Here is a 22,771-nt window from a genome sequence, read left to right as displayed (position 1 = left end):
GCATTTGGTGGGTCCCAGGAGGCGGGCCTTCTCTGCCTTGGCTCCCTCCTTGTGGAACATTCTCCCCCCCCCCCGAAGTGAGGCTCGAACCTTCCCTGCTGTCCTTTAGGAAGTCCCTCAAGACCTGGTTGTGTCATCAGGCCTGGGGGTCTTTGGGAACCGGAGACATTCTTAGATGGCTCCACTGTAACTGATATTCTGCTCTCTCTATGGGGTTTGTATATTTTAAAATCTAATTTTTAAAATGTTTGAAGTTTTTATTTTAATAATAACTTTTTATCTTTTTATAATGCCTGTTTTTATTCACTTGTTATTTTAATTGTTGTACGCTGCCCAGTCACTTTGTGTGAGATGGGCACACGGATGTGTTTATATACTTAAACATTATATAAATGTGATATATAAATAAACAAACAAGAAAACAGAAAAACCTGGCACTGCAACCAGACTCCACTGATGCCACCTATCACATTCTCATCCTGCTCTGATCTCACCCTAATCCCAGCACCTGGGGGAAGAGCCAGTATTCATTTAGTATGGGATACTTTGGGATCCATACTAAATGAATACTCTTGAATGCTCACCAGAAGGTTAAAAGGGTGGGGGCTCTTCGAATCTCAAGGGGGAGAGTGTTCTATAGGGCAGGGGCTGCAGTGGAAAAGGCACACTTCTGAGGACCCACAAGGTGACAAAGTTTAAGGGAAGACACCTGGAGCATGCCTACCCTATCCACTCCGGTGGGACAGGCAGATGCCCTCAGGGAGAAGCAGTCCCACAGATAACCTGGTCCCATGCCATGTAGGGCTTTACATGTTTTGTTATACACTTTTTAAAGTTCAGAAGACACAGATTCCATTAACTATTTTCCTTAAAAACCACTGACAGGGAATTTTTTTTCATTTAATATGTTGTATCTTTAAAACAAAGTCTAACATAACATACACATTTTTATACAGTACTTCAAATTTTGTAAAAGCAATACATATCAAGATTAGATTTCATTAAAGTCAATGGAACACTAACCATGACTTGTATTTCCGCTAATTTCAGTGGAAACTAAATTCAGTTAATCTGGATTTAATCCATTGTCTCTAAATGTCAATGGAATATTGTGAACAAGCTAAGCATAAAGCTTTTCATGTTCACATACCATAATTTATACAATTTACCAGATTCACATGATACACTGATCTATAAACTGATCGCCCAGACCAAGTTCACATGACATGCTAAAACTCAGTTCACTAATTTGTGGATCCATGTATCATCAAACTAAGCCAGTGTCAAGACATATTAGAAGTATGTATAGAATTAAAAATCAGAGGAAACTCAAGGATGTTGCTGTAAAGTATCCCATACTAAATGAATACTCTCACCCCATGAAGTGTTGTATCACTTGTCATTTCTTGTGACATCATGACAATGTATTTTACTGCATCTGCTATATGTCATTACCAACTACCCCTGAAAAAAACAGGAAAACCTACAATGTTTTAATATTACAATGGCAAATAACTTTTATTACATATTCTTTGCATTTATATAACCCAATCAGCTACACCAGTACAAACTACTGGTAAGTTACTTACCCAGTGACCAACAATACACTATCCAGCAACCCAAGAACTGCCTTGGTTTAAAAGCGAAGACCACTGACTACCTGCTTAAGGATTAAAAGATTTTAAAAGATTTGTAGAAGTGAAGAGAGAAATGAAAAGAAGAAACAATAATGTCATTATGCCTGAAGTACTGGTATTTGAGTGGGATCTCTCTAGCTCCCTGTCGCTGTGCTAGATGCCATAATAGAGACTTCATCTCAAATTAATCCTCCCATCTGAATCCAGATAACACAGAAAATCAGATGTAAGGTAAGGTATCCAAATATGTGTGGGCATAAGAGGGATAAAATGTCCCCTTAACCAGAATTGCTTACGTTTCTGGCTTCACACAACTGACTGGGGCCACCACTGACCCAGTGAAGCATGCTGTATAAGTGCTGCTATTGACTGGATTCATGTTCTATGATAAAACATTGTTTGCTAACTTCTGGTTTATTGAATAAATAAATGATATTTAAGAAGCTTGTTAAGAGCTGATTTTTTTTGTTAGTGCCTTTGAGCGCTGAAAAAAACTACATAAAAATGTTGTACTGGGTGTTGAAAGAAAGCACAATGGGTACAATTATGAGATGTATTGTGTGTTATACAGTATGTAATGCTTTATTTTGGTTGCATTGTTGAATTTGTAAGCCACTCAATCAGACTGAAGTGGCACAGAAGTCATCATATAAATACTTAATATAGTAAACATATTTTAAAAGATTAATATATCTTAACTGGAGGGACAAATATCAAGATACTGTTAAGAAAGCTATAGTTGTAAAAAATAAAGTCTTAAGAGCACACTACAAAGATATAAGAAAAGTATAATACAAAAAAAAAATCCTTTTCATCTAATTACTATATTTTAGAGTATAAAAAAGCCTTTTAGGAAATACAATGAACCCTAGAATGGCAATCAAATCCCCATGTGTTAAGAAATTCTCACAGAACCCAATGGGTCCTTTTTAAGTATGAACAGTTTTATAATCAAATAGCTGCTTAACGACATCTCATGTAACTACCTCACACCATCAAATTCTTATCTCCACTACTCCACAAGTCTGTGTTAGAAACAATATGCCAGTTCAAAGCAATACTGAAGCTGTAGCCAATCCCTGAAGTATTCTTCTCAGTAAATGGCACTGCAGTGCAAAATGTGTCAGTAGGTCATTCAAGAAGAAACCACACCCAACCAAGACATGTTAAACTGTAGACCCTCTTTCTAATCTATAGTCAGTCATACTGTAGTTTGGATGAGATGCAATTCCTACACTAATCTATGCTTCTCATTCAGCATTCATTCATTTCATTTTGTTTTAGTCATGTTGCGGGGAGGCAAATTCATCTTGAAATAATCCCAGTTTAATCATAGCTGGTATCCTTTTTTATGTTATCACAAGCCAGTAGGCATAGAAATGTGTTGCACAACACCAACATAGACTTGAACTACATTCAATTACAGCAACATAATTATAGTTAACTCTATAAATTATGATATAAAATATAACCCTTTTGGAACTGCACTATAGAAGACTAAGTATTAGACCGGAAAGACAAAAAGCATCCCAGAACATTCTAAACAAGGTCAAGAAAGACTGGACGCTACACGTTTTCGATCCCATCTGCAAGTAAAAGGTCCATTATGGCCAAAGAGCCCTACAGCGTCCGACTGCAAATGCATACATTCATGGCATCCAAGGCAACAGGAGGGTACTCACATCCACACCCGAACAAAACGTGCAACCGCCCGAGCCCCAGCCACCTATTTAGCACTGGCGAGAGGATCTGGAAGGACTCAGTCCAGCCCATCTTTTCCAGATCCCCCCACCAAAACCAGTCGACGCGCTTCCCGCTGGATCCCAACCACAACCCTCTCGACGTGCTGGGTTCAGCGGGGCGCGCGCCCCAAATAAGCCAGCCCAGCGCTGCAACTTTTCGTCCGCCATCTGCCGTGCGAAGCGACGTCTCCGGGAGGGTAGCTCGGGCAGCTACACCCACGCGGCGCTCGCTCTCAACGCTCCCAGCGGGAGAGAGGAAACGAAGCGGGGTTAAATCCGAGTCCGCGGGGAAAGGCTCCCCCTCCAAAGCCCCCTCCCGGCGCTTCACCTCCAGCCCGCCGCGCTCGCCACCCAAGTACCGGGGCTCCTCCCCTCACGCACGGGGGCTCCTCCCTCTTCTTCCTCTCCTCCCCCCGGGGGGCACTGACCGGCCTCCCCTCCCGCCTCACCTGTCATTGAGCTGGTCCTCGGTGCCCGGCAGCGGGTGCACTACGAAGTGGATCGATGTCATGTTTTGCTCCCCCTCCCTGGAGGGAGGCGGGCAGGGGCCGGGCGCACAAGGAGGAAATGGAGGGGGGGCGGGAGGAAGGACGGGCGAGGGGGAGCTTGGCGTCTCCTTCAGGGTGTCGCGGTCACACTCGGGAGCCTTCGCTCCGCACGAGGGAAGTGAGAAAGACGTGGCAGCGCGGGGCGCAGGAACGGCAGGAAAGGGTTCGGTCAGCACCCCGCTCTCACACGAGCCGCCATCTTAACTTCCAAGCTGCCCCTCGCTTCCCTCCCTCCCTGCGCTACGCCGGGAACAGAGAGGAAGGTGGGACGTCACCCGAGCAACAGCAAATAGGAAGTCCTCACTCACTAGCGAACCGGCAATATCCTTGTAAAGTCAGCAAAGATTGGCTGATGGACTGGGATCGGCGCGCTTACGTCAGACGTAAGGGTTTTAAGGGGAGGGAGGGCCGGGCGAGTGAGAGCCGCTTTCTTTCTGGAGGGGGGAAGTCGGGGAGGGTACGCGCAGCCTCCCGCGATGGGCGGCGCTTTGATTGCTCGGAGCCCGCGAGGAGGGGAAGAGGAAGCTTGCTTTCTTCGCGCCGAGGCGTCGGCGTCGGGGCCTGTTTCTGCGCTCTGTGAAATCCAGAGGAAGGGCCTACCTGGACACTTCCATGATGGGACGGAGGGGGAGGAGAGTGCACTGTTTCGTCCGAAAAAGGGACTTCGCGTAGTTAGTTGCTTTCTCTGTGTGGATTTTGTGGTGTTTTTGAGGATGGGAGAGAGTCCAGATTTGTGACTATCCAGACAGCCAGTTTGTGTAGTGTTTAAGGAGGTGGCCTAGAAAACAGGAGACAATGAGTTCTAGGCCTCCCTTTGGCACGAAAGCCGGCTGGGTGACTTTGGGCCTGTCCCCCTCTCTCAGGCCATCTCACCTCTCAGGGTGGTTGTTGTGGGGAAAATAAGAGGCAAGAATATTACGTGTGTTTGCCTCCTTGAGTTATATATTAAAAAGGCTGGATAACAATATAATACCTGAGGTAATTGGGTCCAGGAATTATGTCCTTTACTGTTAAACTGCTGCTGACTTTAGTGTGACTCCTAGTACCGCTGTGATAGGGTGAAGCATCTTTCCCCAAGCTGGTGCTCTATAGATAAGTTGAACTCCAGCTCCTATCATCCCCAAATTGAATGGCTGCACTGCATGAAGGTAATGGGTGCTGTAGAGGGCATCTGATTGTAGAAAACTGGGTATATAGCACCTACCTCCTCCAATCCTTCCCAAAGAGATCTAACCTGAAACGATGAAGAAAGCACAAGTAAAAGTGAAGTTTTTGTTTTTGAATGTGATGGGCAAAATTCTGACAAGGGGATTTTTTCCCCCACCTGTTTAACTCTGCAAGATTTATTGAGTTCATGGGCAAGCAAAATCCAGTACTTTGCTGGAGAAAAGCAATTAAATATTAATGTGCATTAGGATTTATTAATTACACCTAATGCTTGTTAATTAGGATCAATAAAAATGACAAGTGCTGGGAGGCCATGCGATAAAGTGCAGACTGTCCCAGCAGTGTGCTAACCCACTTGTCATTCTGGGGGGTAAACCTTTGTTAAAAAACCTGCCCCCCAGTTCACTTGCAAATTTGGCAGCCTGAGGATCAGTTACCAGGTTGAGTGAAGTGACAGGCAAAGTGAGGGGGGTGCAGACTCGTTAGCTGCTAAGTCTTCAATTGTACAAAGCTGATCCTTGAGAGTGGAAACAGTCCTGACAGTTAAAGAGGCTTGCCACTGTCTCTCCTCCTACCTGCCTAGCCCTGGCAGCTATCACATCAGTTGCTGGGTGAGGTGGGCAGAGGGAAGTTTCCCACTTGGTCTCCAATCCCATGGATCAGTTCTATAGATGGGGGGGGAACCCCACTTTGAAAAAACAGGCTATCTCACTGCCAAAACAGAATGGCCTTGGAGAATTTCCAGGAATTAAAGGAGGTCCCCTGTGGCCATTTTAGGCATCATAATCCATTCTACAAGATTTGTGTCAGGAGAAGAGAGGAAAGGCTACCTTTAAATAGAAACCAGTAAAGTTGAATTAAAGCTGCCTCTGCAATGGACTAGAGATGAGATGGAGGCAATGTGATAAGGATATATCCTTTAAAAATATGTAGCATATTTATGCTGTGGTTAGGAGATCATAAGAATGAGCCCTAAGCTTAAAAGTCTTAAGTTTGCAAAAAGTATTTGAAAATTTAAAATGGTATATTTATTTTTCTGTTAAAAAGAATACCAAATATAGGCTCTGTGGTTTATATCTGGGAAACAAGATTTTGTGATTAATTTGGAAAAATACATATATGAAGCAGTAATTTTTTTTTTACCACAAATAGATGATATTGTATACTGTACTTCCTCTTTCGGCTTAAGTAGCTTTTTAATGGAATAAAGTGAGAGCAGATTGCCTTCAGTTCTGAAAGGGTCAGCTTACCTGAAATAATCTTGGCTGCTTCTATAAGAATGTTTTCTTCCTGGTGAGCAGCTTTCAAAGGAGCCATCAGTGCTTCTCTTAAGCAGCAATTCATTTTCTTTTCATCTATATTAAAATTGATTGACTGTGCTATCAAGGTGATGTTGACTCTTAATGACCATATAGATATTCTCCAGGAGGATGTGTCCCCAACCTGGTCTTTCATATTTTCCAATAGTGTACCCATTACAGCTGTAACTGAGTCCATGTACCTTGCTACTGGATGTCCTCTTCTCTTTCCTTCCATTTTTCCCAACATTATAGACTTCTTCAGACAGCCAGGTCTTCATATAATGTGTCTGAAGTATGGTAATTTGAATCTAGTCATTTGTGCCTCCCTGTGAGAACTCTGGGTTGATTTGTTTGATGATCCATTTGATTAGGGTTTCTTTGGCTATCCACAGTATTCTCACCGTGTCAAAATGTCAAATACTCTTTCTACCCTTCTTCTCCAAATTCCAGCTTTCGCTTCATGAAGTGTCACAAAGAAAACCTTTTTTGCACAATTCTGATCTTTTTAGGTATAGACATGTCATCGCATCTGAATATCATTTCTAAGGCTTTCATTGTGACTCTACCAAGTGCTGGTCTGTAGTATATTTCTTGACTGCCCGTTCCTTTACTGTTGATAGTTAATCTTAAAAGGCGGAAGCTATCCACCATTTCAATATCTTCCTTGTCAGTTCTAAGGCTGGGTGCTATACCTGTTATTAGTTTGGTCCTCCTTATGTTTAGTCTGGCTCCCATTTTTTCACTGTACTCTTGACTTTCATTATTAGACCTTGCAGATCATTTGTATTTTCATCTGTCAGATGAGATCTAATAACGTGTGGTTTTCTTGGTAAAATACAGGAGTAGTTTACCATTGCCTTCCCCCATGCAGTATGAATTGATACCTTTGCTATTGTCACTAAAGTGATATCTCCAGCATCTTCTTAGGGGGATCTATTAAAATAGCACATCAAAGTTACATAATTTCATGGAATGCTTTGATATTACATAACCAACTTCTAGATTTAAATTCTATAGCAAAAAATGGAATAGAATGGTATTGCAGAGGCTGGAAATATATAGCTAGCCTGCTTCTAAGTCTGACTGAGAAATGTACACATTACATTACATGAAGTGCAATGAGGGCCTTAGAAATCTTAGCATGTCTGCAACAATCACTGTTCAGAAAGCTTTAGGGCAGGCTTTCCTTTCCAGGGATTGGAAGCAGATGAGGAAGAAAAGACCCAACTACAAAAGGGAGAGGAAAGTTCCTAAAGAAATGTTGGAGAACCTAGCAGCTGATCCAGTAATGAGTGTGAGAGATACATACAAACTTTCAAAATGTGCAAAACAAACTCATTTTTTAAATAAGCTTAACAGACCTGGAATCCAGTAGCACCTTTTGTCGTTCACAGATTAACACACTCTTCTTCCCTACTTAGACCGTTTTCTGAAGAACCACAGTAAAAATAACAATGTTTTGGGTATACTTTTTTTCTTTTCAAGGATGTTAGGCTCTCTTTAAAGTCCAGTCTTATTTTTACAGGATTATAGGGCAGAGAGGCCCTTTTCTTTACATTGTTGAGTGAGTTACAGGTGAGGTGAATTTATTGCTGGTAGCTGAACCTTATTGCTATACAGTACAACAATCTTGTAAAGGCTCTTTCATGATGGATCAGTTCACCCTAAAACTCAGTTGGGACTCCTTTGGCCTTTGTGTGATAAGATAAAATTATTTTAGATGTAGTTCCTAAGTATAGCATTCCCTCAGTTGTTGATTCCTTTATAATAATTCTCCCTAGTTATTGGTATAGTATCTTCCAAGGCAGTACTATAAATGCCTAAAGATTCTCTGTTGTCATATTGCATTTCTGTATCCAACTACTTATTTTTGATGCTTCTGAATTGTGGCTTTTATCTGTTCTGGCACTCTACTAGGGTCCCTGAGATTGACATAGTACCGCAGGTAGGTCTGAACCAAATTCTTCGGTAAAGCTAAAAAGTACAGCCCCAAGTAAGATTGGAACAGAAGCAGCACTGATCAGCAAGAAGGGCATGGAGAAGAGCAAGAGCCCCTTTCCAAGAAGAAACAGGCAGCTCATCCATCAGGAAAACTTATAGAAGGCCTTTGAAGTGGCATCCTCATTTCAGCTGATATCCTATCTCTGTAGTTCTGGCAGGAAATTCAAAGTGACCCTCAAAATTAACATAAAAATACCCAAATTACAGTCATTATTATACCAATATATATCTTAACAACAAATATTCTATAGTAGTTCTATATAATGTCAAATTCATAATGACAAAAATGTACTAATTTGAAAGAAAAGTTCCCAGATACACGACCAAATAACTTTATTAGAATCAGCCAAATAGGCAGAAAAATTGGGGCGAACTTTCCACGTCTCTAGAACTTTCATCAGGCAAGTTATTTCAAACAAAAAACTGGGCAGGAAGGATTTCAAAGAACAGGCTTAGTAAAGACATATTCATGGACAGAATCAAGAAGAGGTTGTATAGAGGAGGTAACACAAACCTGAATACACTAGGTTAAGGTGCCATGCTGTTTTCAAGTGGCAACTAAACCTGTTAGAACAACCATAATGGGAGATCCCTCCATTTTTAAAAATACACAGTTCAGTTGTTAACTTCAATTTGTCTCCAACCTTTGGCAAAAATGCACATGATAATTCAAATTGTGTCTCTGCTGCCATCTGTTGGCCAGTCAATAAACATTCCAGTGTCAAGTTGCTGAAACTGGTGGGTGAGGGCTGGCATGTCCACCACCAGTCTACTGCTTGTCTGAATAATCAGACACAAGATTCTGTTCTTATAGCCAATCTCAATAACAATGGTCTTAGTCTTCCTGTGGACTTGATTTCCTTGTCTGGTTTACCTAGGCTAGGTCTGCAACCCTATTCTATAGATTTAGGCTAATTACAATATAGTATACATTTTATCAGTAGAACCGATTAATTGATTGGTCTAAGCAGCATGTCCAGAGATGAGGTAAGTATAGTGAGGGAGATACTATGAAACGGTAGCTGGCTGAATGAAGACTACCTTCTTTGAGAAAGGGTTACCATCCAGAAGCTATATTCTCTAGGTATTATGGAGCAGTTTTGCTTCCCAGCATTAATGCCATCTTTTAGTGTCCTAATTTACATTCTTGTGTCTAAATGTTTTATAACTGAGCTAGCATTTGGGGAGGGAGTAAACAGTTTCTCTGTTTAAGCAGTTCTGTTTCTGACAAAAACAGAAATGTCCACAATATTGTTTTTGCTTCCTGGACATGTTTAATCTCATGATATTTATTACACAGTGGCAAAACATACTTATTCAGAGTTTATCATCATAGTTCCCAAACAAGAAACTACAAAGTTTTTTTTAATCCATGGAGAGGGACTCTAGCAGCCACTTGTGAAAAATGGCACTGCTACACTGGGAAGACACCACTGTGTGTTATTGATTGATATTTGACTGTAGCCAAGAAAAGGATGAGAGTGTGCACACAGGATTCACTACTAATAACAGTCCTATAACAGATCTCCAAGCACACTCAGGGCTCTAAATGTGATGTTTAAAGTCCTGTATCTTGAAGAACTGGCTCTTTTCATTAAATTTTTAGATTCTGTGTACTTCCTCATGCACAACAAGAACGTTCTGGGTTTTGGCAAAATTTCCCGGCACTGATTTCCTTATCTGTGGTGGTTTAACAATGCAACCATATGTATGTCTACGCAGAAATAAATCCTGTTGACAATAATTAGGGTGACCATAGTCTTGCTATTAGTTTTGTTATTAAATAACTTGGCTTGTTTGAGTAGTATGTACCAGAATGCAGTGAAAGAACACCTACTGCTGTGTCTCAAATTCCAGAACAGAAGGAATAAGATAGTTAATGGCTGGATTCATACATAGCAGTCTGCCACTATTGTAAAAAATTCTAGTATCTTAGGAGCCAGTTTTATATCAGATGCAGGCTGTAAAGCTCTGTAATTTTTTATTACGCACAAATCAGGAACCCTAGCTTGTTCCTCTTTTTGAAAACCTATTTCAACAACCATAATTTTTCTTGACATTTTTCTAGATTCATTGGACAACACTAAGGCCTGATTTGCAGGTATTGATAAATTGCTCCTGGCAAAAGGAGCCAAATGGATATGATCGATCAATGTGCATTGACATTGCTGTTTACATTTTGTAAGTTGTCAGTGAATAATTGATATTACTGACTTTAATAATTTTACACTGTAGATTATAACACATTTTGGAACCGTCTATGGTGGGTGCTTTCCCTTTTGGGGAATAGGATGATGTTAAAGTAATGCAAGGTAGACTCTATTTGCACATCCAAAAATATCAGTTATATTTATTCTCCAATAAAATCATCTCCATCTGATGTACAAAACTAGCTGCTGCCTATAGACTTGCATTTAACAGAAGTTAACATTGCATTAATACTAGTATTCTGTGGTGGCATGTAAGATTCCATCAATTGTTGGATATATGTAGCTGTCATATTAGGAACATCTAGTATTTTGAATATGTACTTCAGTTTAGAGTTAATGACATCTGTGTTCTAACCATTTACTAACAATAGCTCAGTATTATATTGGTAATAAGGGATAACTGAGCAATCTTTGATAATATTTTCTATTTTATTACGCAATTTTATTATATTTACAATTATATTAGAGCTTCAATCACCAAACCCTCACCCCATCAGAATTTGGTACTTCAATAGCTCTTAGTCTCCTGATTGCTGCAAAAGTGTAAAAACTCAACCTTTTGTTAGCCCTTCAAGGTAGATCAGACTATGAATCCAATGTCATATAGGACAGTACTACTATTATTGTAAAGATTCTATTATAAAAGAATCTTGCAAGTCTGAATGCGCTTTCCCCCTCCCTCCCTCCCTCCCTCCCTCCATCATCACAAGAACTAGGGAGAGCCTTGTCTGAGACCTTTACTCAGACTACATTCCTACCCTGAACTCTGACTGTTGTCTTGATAGCAGCTCTTCCTCCTGTGCCTCAAGGCCATTCTTTCTTCCCTCTACACTTTTTTACTTCTCATCCAGGCTTATGATATCTAAGCTTGTCCATCTAATAATAGCAGGAAAAGTATAGACTGTAAAAACCACTGGGTTAAACAGCAATTCTAATCATATTGAATCCAAATGCTTTCAAATAAAGGATTCTTATTTTGAAAAAACTTTCTATTTGCTGTGAAACTGGACATGTTGTTTCAATCTAAAGGTATGAGAGCCAATTTGGAACTGAAGGTTATCAATAATTCAATATTATAATTAGCCCCAAACTATAATTTTATGGCCCTACATTGTCAATTCATTTCAGTTTTCAGGATAAACCAGTTTCCTTTCCTTAAATATTTTTTTATGAGGTTAGATGATGCCTTCTTGTGACTATTATACAACTTTGAATTATTGTATAAATATTCAGGTCCTTCCCAGCCATTAACACAAGCACAAAGTGCACACTCCTTGTTAAGAGGGACTCAGCGTAAAATATACAAAACAAAATTGTAACCATAATGTAAGCTACTAAATAATAGCATTTAATAAAAACCACAAGCTTGACACTTTCTGATAATGAGTTTGTATTTAGTACTCTCTGGGATATAGTCACTGCTTGCCGTTTCCATGGAAATGGTCAGATTGTGACATATTTACACAGTAATGATGTCATAAACAGCATGCTGAAATACAACTAAAGCATCAGGAGCTTGCTCCTTAATGCAAACTTCTGGCCAGGGCTTGCAAGACCAATTTTTTTTTCTGACGGGTGCCCTTTTTCAAAGGCTGTACTCGTAGGTGAATATGGTGTAACGCTTTCTAATGGCAACGCTCTGTAACGCTTTGGAAACTGTGAGGCGAGATTTAAGGCGAACTGACAGAGAAATAAAAAGGCGTTTAAGGATTATAGACATGCATTGCTGCCCAAAATACTGTGATGTGCAAACCCACTGCCTCTGTGATATCAGTCTCCATCCCCACTGTTGCTGCCTTCTCCATCCTTACCCCCACTGCCTGTGTGACATCCTGTGCTGTCGGCCATGTCGGCCGCTCTGCCTCACAGCCTTGGAGCGGAAAGCTATTAGAGCTAAAATAGAAGCGGAGCAAGAACTGGCCAGGTAAGCCTGTTTCCTCTTTCTTCCTTTGCCAGATCAAAAACCAGCAGGAATGAAATAAGCGTTGATGATCCAAGTTCCATTGGTCTTTGAAACAGAGCCATGATTTGTCTTACTTGCCTCGTATTTTCATTTGGAATGAAGTAGAGTCTCTTCTTGAGAAAGACGCTGCAAGTTCAGTGAAGGGAGCAGCAACTGCTGGTGGGGGCAAGGAGGATCAGAATGACATAGCATCATGGCATCACAACACAAACCCTGCCCCTTCTTTATATGTGTCATGACATCACACGCAAGCCCCAAAGGGCCAGAGTTTGCTTTATCATGCCATGAACCTGCAGCGAGAACCTGCAAACACCACTGGTCATTGGGTTTTCAAAGTTTCTCAGAACTATTTGACCGTTGTAGTACAGAAATAGAGTATGTCGCATTGCAAGTTTGTGTAAACTACCCAGCTGGGTATAACTGTTAGCTCTCCCAGTTTCACAAATGGAGATGTATCCCTCACATGCTGTTACGCTAGAGATTTAAAGCCACAGCGTGAAAGATAGGGAATATATTCCTTTGTTTTCCTTCTCAGGGTCTTTGCATTTCTCAATTGATATATTCTTTGATCTTCATGTATCTATCTTTAGTGTACTGCTAGGAGGCTTTTAACCAATATTGTGCAGGAGACACTGAACCATAAATTAGCCACATGACTAGGTTTGTACAACTAACTAAAATGCTACTTTATGGTTCATGGTAGGGTGATCCTATTTGAAAGATGCCCTACAGTGCTCACCAGTGGGGACTTTGTCACCAATGGGAAGGGAAATGGTGCCTTCATATGGAGAGAAATGTTGATCAGGACTGCAGTATGGGAGGAATCAGATTCTGTAGTTCTGATCCATACTGAGGCCTCAACAGAAGCCATTTATCAAGTAGATGTGCATAATTGTATAAAAATGTTACACAGAGTCTGGATTATGCAAAGATAGTGTCCATTACCAAAAAAGAGTAAATGAATTGCTAAAAAATGTTAGCATAAACATTGGGTGATTATATTTGGAAATTTTAAATAGAAATGCTATAAATCTTATTAAATACAGATAATTATGATTTGCTAAACTGAATGCCTCAATCTGCTATCTGCTAAATTTTGATGGACAATTTCAAGAATTCTTCAATTTTCAAGACTCCTTTCTCACGACTCTTCGTGTTTAAACTGAAGAGCCTTGCAAATAAATGAAGGCTCACCACCTTAGTTGGCTGAGATTCACACTTCACTTACTTACCAGAACTGCATTCCAAAACAGAGCTGGAGCCAGGCCAAAAATAATGGGCAGAAATAAGACAAAATTAACTTGATTTAAATTCAGTCAATTTAATACTGTTAATATGATTATTAACATTTATTTTATTATTTACCTTCTATCATATAAAAATAAAAGTGGCTGTTGAAGCTGCACCCAAGGTTTTGAGGAGCATCTTCAAAGAGAGAACTAAAAGCCCTATATTAAATAGGAAAGGAGTACACAAACTTTACACCAGTGTAAAGACTGACATTCTACTATAAGTATTAGGGCAAGAGTGAGCAAACTTCTAGTCTGATCTAGTCTGGCCCAAATTACATAAGTAAAACACTTCTTTGATGACCAAGGTTAAGCTGAAGTATCCAAAGAGTTGCCCTGCTTAAATCAGGCTGGCAGACTTTCTTTGGGATTGTTACTTTCTTTGTTGTTTGGGTAATGTTTTAGAACAAAAAATAATGGTTTGATTGGCTTGAGAAAAGACTTGACTGCCCCAATCATTTTTTTTTTCCGTTTCATTTCCAACACACCTGAGAGTTGAAGAGGAAAAGATAAAAGAAATGAGTGGTAATTAACTCTCAAATCTGGAAAACATAGCACAACCAGATTAATATAGGGTACCTAATGAGTAAAAAAGGGGTAAAATGGCTTCTTTTTTAACCTAGAATAGAATTGCCTAGGGTTCATACATTTGGTCCACATTGAACTTGTTAAGACTATTGTGTGAAATGACCATAATAGAATCCTGTAAATGCTTCTACGAAACCCTATATCATAATGAAAACAACTTGCCCCAATATGATCCCCTCTAAATAATATTATGGGCAATTGAGGTTCAATGCATACCTTTTCTAATCTCTTAATTCATGGCATGTATTAATCCTGTATCTTATGGGATTTTGAACTATTGTGAGGAAAAATACTTCAAGAATATCTACTGGAAGAAGGTGAGGCAATTTTCTACATAAAATACAAGACATGGCTACTTTATTAATATATTTTTGTTTGTATTAAATCTTGGGGCAAGTGACAAGGCAAGAAGTGGGATGCTTGGGAACAGAAGAGGCTGTTTTGTAAATAGTCTGCAAGCGTCCATAACAAAAAGCTTGAGAAAAGGGTATCTACCAATCCCTTTGCCTGCAAAGATGGGAGAAAGAAATGCAATGTTTAAAACGGGACATAATATAGAGTAAGGATGAGTTCCCTGGACTTTCTAGAAGATTATCTTTCTCATTAAGATTAATGGTATCTGTAATAAGCTTCACCATTCTATCCATGCCTCATCCTTGGCTTCACGTGAAAGCTTTTTGCGGGGAGGGGGTTGTAGGTAGAGATTGATTGTAGTGTCCTGGGTGAAGGCCTGACAATGACCTGCTTATTTGCAGCCCCAAACACTGCCCTTGACCAGACTCTTCATAAAGAGCCTTTCAGCATAATGAGATCTATTTTTGATGCCAGGAAACACTCAGTTTTGAAATCAACGTTTCCCAAATGTATGAAGTACTCTATTTTAGCCACAACATTTTAAAGGATTTTTTTGGTTAACATTCCTCCTAAATTAGGAGGTACTGTTTTTTATTTAATTTTAAAACAAGTGAATCTGCCTTTCTTAGACACCCTCTATTTCTCAGCCCTCTCATCTTCTCCAATGGTGCCTAATTTCAAGACCCATCATCCCCAAGCAGCATGGTCAAGGGTTAATTAGTAAAAAATAAATGTAATTTTATGCAATTCACAATACCCAAGGTTCATCCATACCTGTACAGGTGGTGCTAAAATAAGTAAAAGGAAGGGGGTGGTATAGGATTGTCAGGTTTTCAAGGGTGGCATAAATGCAAAGGAAATAACCTATTCTATGGTACAATCCTAAATATGGAAAGAACTCTGTAAAAAGGTTTGCCTGCTGTTATGTCACTTCTGTACCAGGCAAATAGCTTATTTTTTTCATGCTTTTTAGTTTTCTACACACCATTACTGGTTCATTATGCTGTTTAAAGTTTATTTTAATTGCATGAGTGGTTTTATAATTGTTTTTAAGTGATTGCCTTACAGTACAATCCAAATGGTGTATAGAATTGCAGCCTTCATATTGTTTTAATGTTTTGTTGTAGTTTGTTTTAATGTCATTTTGGCATTGTGAAAGCTAAGCAAAATCAGACCCAGGGTTAATAGTTGAATGGAGCAGTACAGGACACACCAGGGCTATCAGCTGGACAATTGAAAAACAGCCTGACGAAGGCAACAGTAAGCTATTTTCATATTGTAGCCTAGAAAACTATATGCACCTGTCCAAGGGTTGAACGTAGGAGGCTTTGCCTTAAATTACTAATGAATACACTTTTGAAACAGTTTCAGTAACTATCTAGGAGAAGACACTAGTTTTATTTATTTTGGGCTAAGGATTCTAAAGTCACTTCAAGCTCAGTAGTGAGCAGCAAATCATATCGTTTTATGCCTAATAGAGTGCATCGTCATCCTGTATATCCAGTGAGAATAAAGGTGGTTCCAGACCACTTTATCTAGGACCATACATGGTAGGGTAGCAGAGCAGAGTAAGATTTGTGACCATGCCAAATTTTGTCCTGACTTAATTAAAATCTAGGAAAATTCACTAGAGTGGACCCCAAAAGTTCTAGGTTTCCCTGGGAGAAAAAGTTACTGAGTATGATCAGGAATTCCTAATGAAGAGTCAAACCTACAGTTTGGTCTCTGTCTTCCTCCTAATTAGTTTTCTGCAGAAAAACCCCACTTTTTTTCAAGAGTAACATTTCATTGCTTAGTAGTCATATGCTCAAATGTTTCTTGGAAAGTTAGAGATAAAGAACTCCAAAACAAGGGGATGTGCTATTTTTCTTCCTATTGAGGAGCAACAAGAATTATCAAGCCTTTTTGATTAAAACCCAGCAAGAGCAAGTTTATTTTTAAAATGCTTTTAAATTAACACATCAGGAGCTACATTTCTCTCAGGGAGACTCTGGCCATGTTGAATGTGGAGGACAAAAGTGATTTTCTAACCTTTGTGAAGAGCATCAGGTTGCAGAAAGTTGAACTACCCTGGGAAAACAGTGGCAAATATTGCTACTGGTTAAAGTGGTGTAACATGATGCAACCATCTGTTTGCAGCAAGGATTCAAGTGGCTGCCTTCTATAGCAGCTGAAGTTTGAGTTACTTAAAAGGCAGCCTCATATAGAACACATTATGGTCAGGCAGTCTGAATATAGCTGAGCCATACATAGCCAAGGTTCTTTTCCTATATTTAGGTCTGTATTTTATTTATTACAAAGATTTGATTGCTGATTGATTCAAAATGGATTTAATTAAAGGCTGTTTTTAAACACTGATTCCGAGCTAGTGAGAAAAAGGCAGAATTTTACTGATATATTTTAAAGGTAGATCATTCTGTTCTATCCTGATGTGGCCATTTTCTCCGGGTTAACATATTGCACTAAGCCAATTGGTATGGCAAAAGTGTTGTATTGGGTATGGCTTAGTGTGATGTGTGAACCCAGACAATTATATATTCAGCAAGCCATTTTGATCTATTAGGCATTTGAAACCCGCATACCAACCAGATGGAAATAATTAGTTTGAGGTCATGCATGGCTATATAATTGGATAGCCCAATGGAAATACACGCGCGTATACATACATACATACATATATATATATATATATATACACACACACACATATATATGTACACGCACACACATAAAGTTTTCTTGGCAAAATATGGAAATGATTTATGAGTACCTTTTCCAAGATGCATGTATAGTTATTAGGGTTTTTTTTTTAACTTCCCCATTTAGCCTATATTCCCCTGATACTTATGAACAAGGTCTCACCTTCTCTGAGCTAAGGGCCAGTTTATCCTGTTTAAGGTACCCAATCCACAAATCATACTAAGTTATAATGCTGCTTGTTTAACATGAACAAACTCCAGTAGATAGGTTCACATCACATTCAGCATTGTGTGAATCACAGTCTAGGAAAAAAGTATTCTGAAACATGATTGGCATCATACATTTTTCCAAATTTTTTATAGCATCCTTTGGGAACCTTTTGGCATTTCCTAGCTGGTGCATCCCATTTTTCCCCCCGAGCAGTATGGATGTGTCTGTATAATCATGTCAGTAATGCCAACACTGATAGGAATTTCACTAATCTGTCATTGCTAACATTAGTAGGATATAGATGAATTCAGTCCTGAACCATTTCTTTTAATCTGTACAGTTTAGTTTCCACTGACATTTGAGATGTATTAACTTCTGCTAAGTGTTGAACTATGTATATCATCAGATTTGTATATGGGATTCTAATATTTAGAGTAGTATGTTGTACTCTTATCCTCTTCTTTGTTATAATTGCAGGATTCGAAGAAGGGTTACTAAAATGCTGGCAACGTGTAGTCGCCCAAAGCTTTTAGCTTTAATGGATGTTAAGGGTTTTGACCCAGAGGACATTACAGTGAAAGTGCAAGACGGGAAGGTTAAGGTTTCTGCTGAACATGAAGAAGAATTTAAGACTTGTAGAGGGAAGGAGTACAACTATTCAACTGTCACCAAGGAGATCTGTTTACCACCAGGAATATGTGAGAATGAAGTAACGTACAGCATAGGACCGACCAGTCTTGTGAGGATAGAATCACCTGCCTGTGTGCCCTGTGTGCCCTGTGTGCCTCCTTGTCTCCTTAGTCTTCTTTAAACACACTGGGCAACCAGCTCTGGCAGCTGTACAGTGTAAGGATGGACACCACTGGGACCTCAGGGAAACAGCGTTTTTTCGGCATCGCCCTTTCATCGCGTGTTAGGAAATGTGTAAACTTCTTCCAACAATGACAGTGTTGCACATCAGTTGGTTTGACTGTATATTTTTGGGGGGGTTAGTTGTGTTTTGAAGAAGGTCTGCTTAGTTGGCAGTTGAAACAGGGATAGAAAATACTATTTTAATTTTTCTTATGAAGCTATACTTTTAGGGAAGGGAAATAGCTCAGTAACAGAACACATGCTTTGGCACTTCCATTTAAAAAGGGGCTAAGTAGCAGAGAGCAAGAAAGACTATAGACCTAAGCAGCTGGACAGTGGCTGCTAATTAGAACAGAAGGTACTGGGCTTAAGGGACAAATGGTCTGACTTAAGGCAACTTACTTTATTCTTACTTCTTAAATTTGTAGTGTAATAAAAAGAAGCCTGTGCCAAAGCAGCTTTCAATGAAGCATGGATACTAGGTGTTCCAACCTAGTATTAGATCCCTACAACCTTTCATGATGATAGCCCTTTAAACCATTAGAAGGTTAGGGGATATATTTGTGTTTCTAGTTCACTGGCTACCTCCTATGCAGGGCCAGATAGTGTGAAACAACAACCTCAGACAGTGGACACTGAGGGTTGGCATGATGGTGGGGGATGCAGCTGTGTACGTCCCCTGACTTGCCCTGTACCCTCCACAAGGTATCCTGCTGTCTTAAATGTGGTAGAAGGGATAGTCTGTCACTAGTGTGAAGTAGAATTTAGCTGATGATGTGCCCAGTTTCTCTATGGGTTTTCCACCATAGTTTCCCCCATCATCTTGTCTTTTGCTTCAAGCCACAAAATGTCCTGGGCTGATATTGCCTTTCTGCCTTTGATTTGGTCACATTCTTCCTAGAGTAATTTGCCTCATTCCAAGGGCACATGGCCATATGGTACAATATCACATGTAGCACAGTTGTACATATACCCCTTCAGAAGTCAATCCCATTGATATCAATGGAGTACTGCGGTAAGTAGTTCAGATTACAGCCTGTTTTGTCTTATATCCAGGGGAAATGTCAGGACTGGAAAAAAAAACTTTGAATCCAAAGTGAGCACATTGTTGAACTCCAACAAAGGAATGAAGAGTGAGTTGGAAGGAATCTTATTCCAGCAGCCATCATGATCCATATAAATTAGGGTTGATCTATCTGGACTAGAAGCACCACTGAGACAAAGAGCCTTTCTAAACAAATAATTTATCTCAATACCAGATAATATACAATTTATAGGATGTCCACATATATCGTGTTGTAGTTAGTCAAATATCATGGAGGAGATAGCCTTGTCCTGCGATTTTCTACACCAAGATAAATTCAGTTTAAACAAAAAAAAACCTGCCGCATTTCTACCACTCTTCCAAGGTATGGGTTTTCCTGGTGTTTCTCTCATATATTTTTAGTGGTATATTTTTTCCCTATACAGTATCCCACTCTTCTGATTTCTCCAGCTTTGTCACCTCTCATCATGGAGATGAGAAGTGTACATCCTGAGGCCTCAGAGCTGGGCCAAATCCTTGAATGGCCCCAGGGGCCTCTAAAATGTTTGCCAAACTCTGATTATTGTCTACAACAGAAATTAATATAGATGTGTTTGACAAGGAAAATAGATCAACTGCAAATAATAAATTATTTAAAAAAACAACCCAGATCAAATAGATAAAGTTGTGTACCTTGACAGACTGTTCGCTGAAGATGGGAAATTGGCTGAGAATAGGAGTGCGCCTCTACCCACTTTTTCTTTGGCAGGGAGAGCTGCACATGTCAGGAGAAACAAAAGTTCATTCAATGAAGTGGGAATGGGGCCCATAAGAACAGTGTGTAGTAAAACAATAGGAAGGGTCAAGAATGAACAGATGCTGAATGAATAGGGAGTGAATAAAAAAGTGAATAGTATGAAAGTATGTTGAGTTGGTCTAATATAGAGAAAATGAATGAGGATCAAACTGCAAAATAAATGTATGAAGGAAGAGTGAATGGTCAAGAGAAAGGGAAAGAAAGTTGTGGTTGGTATTAGATCCTCAAATACAGATGAGAGGTTTAAAGAACAAAAAGCAATATATGAAGCAGTATGTAGAGATGAGGGAAATATGGATAGTTTGCAAAGATATAACAGGTACAGTAATTGTGTTGGTGTAAACTAAATTGAACTATACAGTATTTCTTTGGCTCACTATTACTCCCTCTACACTTTGCATAATGTTGATTAATCTAAAACGGATAGCATGATTGTGAGGAATGTGAAAGTAGGAGAAAATGATTACTAGACAGTAATATTAACTATATTTAACTATATGTAAATGAAATGAAGCCAAGTTTAATTTTTGTCCTGGATTTGTTCAGATACAAAGTGTGACCCTCAAGCCAAAAAGCATTGTGTACTCCTGATATGGATGCTTTTACAGTATTTTAAAATAGCAAAGGTCACTTTCTATTAGTCATCTTTTGGGGATGGTGTACTGTAGTGAATTCTGCAGCATGCAGGGAATTGGATTTGATGACTTCTTCAGTCTCTTCCAATTCTGTGTGGCAAGAAATTGCCACACTGGTCAAGGATTTCCTGAAGTTTCCAAGGAAATTTAGATCTGTTTGAGATCAACATGTGTTGGTGGGATGTGGGCTCGGCTCCTGGTTTTCAGACATTCCTTTTCACTGCTGTACATGTTGATACAATATCCCCACAATCCCCTTTGTACTTAGACCATCTTCATGTTTTCCCTGTTAACTTCAGTCAACATGTCTTGGAACACCTCAACAGTGTATGCCGTTTTGCAATCCCACATGGCAAGGTCACATATTGACTGAGAAGTGAGCAGCAGAATGGGGCAAAGAATGATATTGTGAACATGTTACCCTTCCACTACATTAAAGACATTCTACTCAGATCTGCACAGATAATTACATTTAGTGGAGGAAGGACCTGTGAAGAGCCGATGGGGGCTAAAGTGACTTAACTCTCCAATAGTCACTCATGGGATGTAGATCAAGACAGTAGCTACAGTATAGGTATCTGATTACAAATCTCATGGGTGTTGTATCAGAAGAATAAAGTCTGGATGGTGCTAATATCCATTTGTCAGGACTAATTTTGTAAGGGTGTTCTACCTGTGTCTTTTATGACTTGTAAATGTAAACACATCTTGTGTACTGATATGTGCACATACCATGTGCATGTGGAGGTATGCAATTCCCTTCATAAAGAAAATTTGTGGGGAGGGAGGAAGGAAGGAGGGAGGCAGGCAGGCAGGCAGGCAGGCAGGCCGGCCAATAAGGGTTTATACCTTAAAAGAGATTAATTTCCTTGCATGGCAAATAGGACTTGGGCCACATTTATAAGCAAGCTCTATGTATTAAATATTGGCTCCTCTAGGAGTAAGAGCATATCATCCCTGATTACTTTTCCCAGTTTTCACTTTTTTTTACTCTGAAGAATAGACTACATTGTATGTCTGTAACATCATGAGAGATGGTTAAACTATTTCTATCTATACACATGGTGATTCATTGTGGACTATCCTGAATCAGTTGCACTATTTTTTTCAACCTTTGGAAGGTGCACAGATGCTTTGTTTACTACCAGCAACTGTTTCTGCTCAGAAAATTGTGATTTAATTATAGATACCTTAAACTTCAGCTGATCTTCCAATCTTTACAAAATGAAAGAAGACATTGAGAGAAACTTGATAATGTTGCCACTAGGTGGCACGTATTTGTATAAATTAAGCACCACTCTATTTATATTTTCAGACAGGTGAAGTTTTCCCAGCCAAAACAAGCATGGCCTGAAGTGCTCTTTGCTCATTCCCATTTTAGGCTAACCTTAGGGCGTGGATATTGATTTTCCTTAGGTGGACCAGTGGTATTCCTGAAACAGAAACCTAGTAAAAACTTTTGTGCAATTCCTGCTTCAATTAGCACAATGTTATTTTATCTTCTGTAATCATATACATGAACCGATTTGGTGGTGTGGTTAAAGGCATTAAGCTAGAAACCAGGAAACCTTGAGTTCTGGTCCTGCCATAGGCAAGAAGCCAACTGAGTGATCTTGGACCATCACTCTCTCAGCCCTAGGAAGAAGGCAAGGGCAAACCACTTCTGAAAATCTTTCCAAGAAAACTGCAGGGACTTGTTGAAACTGACTCAAAGGCATGTACACACACACACA

The 22,771-nt window shown here is 39.6% G+C and overlaps 2 protein-coding genes across 9 annotated transcripts in view; one reads left to right on the top strand and one right to left on the bottom strand.

Annotated features, from left to right (window-relative positions):
• The window catches only part of UBR5 (ubiquitin protein ligase E3 component n-recognin 5), a 100,111-nt gene extending 95,946 nt beyond the window's left edge, over nucleotides 1-4,165 (bottom strand). For all 8 annotated transcript variants that reach the window (XM_088149063.1, XM_088149066.1, XM_088149065.1 and 5 more), the window contains exon 1: nucleotides 3,829-4,165. In XM_088149063.1, the coding sequence (XP_088005189.1) occupies nucleotides 3,829-3,890 (62 nt within the window). In that variant the 5' untranslated portion in view covers nucleotides 3,891-4,165. The remainder of the gene's footprint in view (nucleotides 1-3,828) is intronic.
• Nucleotides 4,166-4,375: 210 nt separating this feature from the next.
• ODF1 (outer dense fiber of sperm tails 1) lies at nucleotides 4,376-21,663 on the top strand. Its single transcript, XM_088149062.1, has 2 exons — nucleotides 4,376-12,530; nucleotides 18,188-21,663. The coding sequence occupies exons 1-2, from the start codon at nucleotides 12,235-12,237 to the stop codon at nucleotides 18,519-18,521; spliced, it is 630 nt and encodes a 209-aa protein (XP_088005188.1). The 5' UTR covers nucleotides 4,376-12,234; the 3' UTR covers nucleotides 18,522-21,663.
• The last annotated feature ends 1,108 nt before the right edge of the window (nucleotides 21,664-22,771 follow it).

This window comes from Python bivittatus, unplaced genomic scaffold (genome assembly GCF_059951505.1).
Source record: "Python bivittatus isolate LINGU-HERP-01145 unplaced genomic scaffold, Pbiv_v1 ctg000590_np1212, whole genome shotgun sequence".
Lineage (NCBI taxonomy): Eukaryota > Metazoa > Chordata > Lepidosauria > Squamata > Pythonidae > Python > Python bivittatus.
This window is presented reverse-complemented; position numbering and strand designations above follow the sequence as displayed.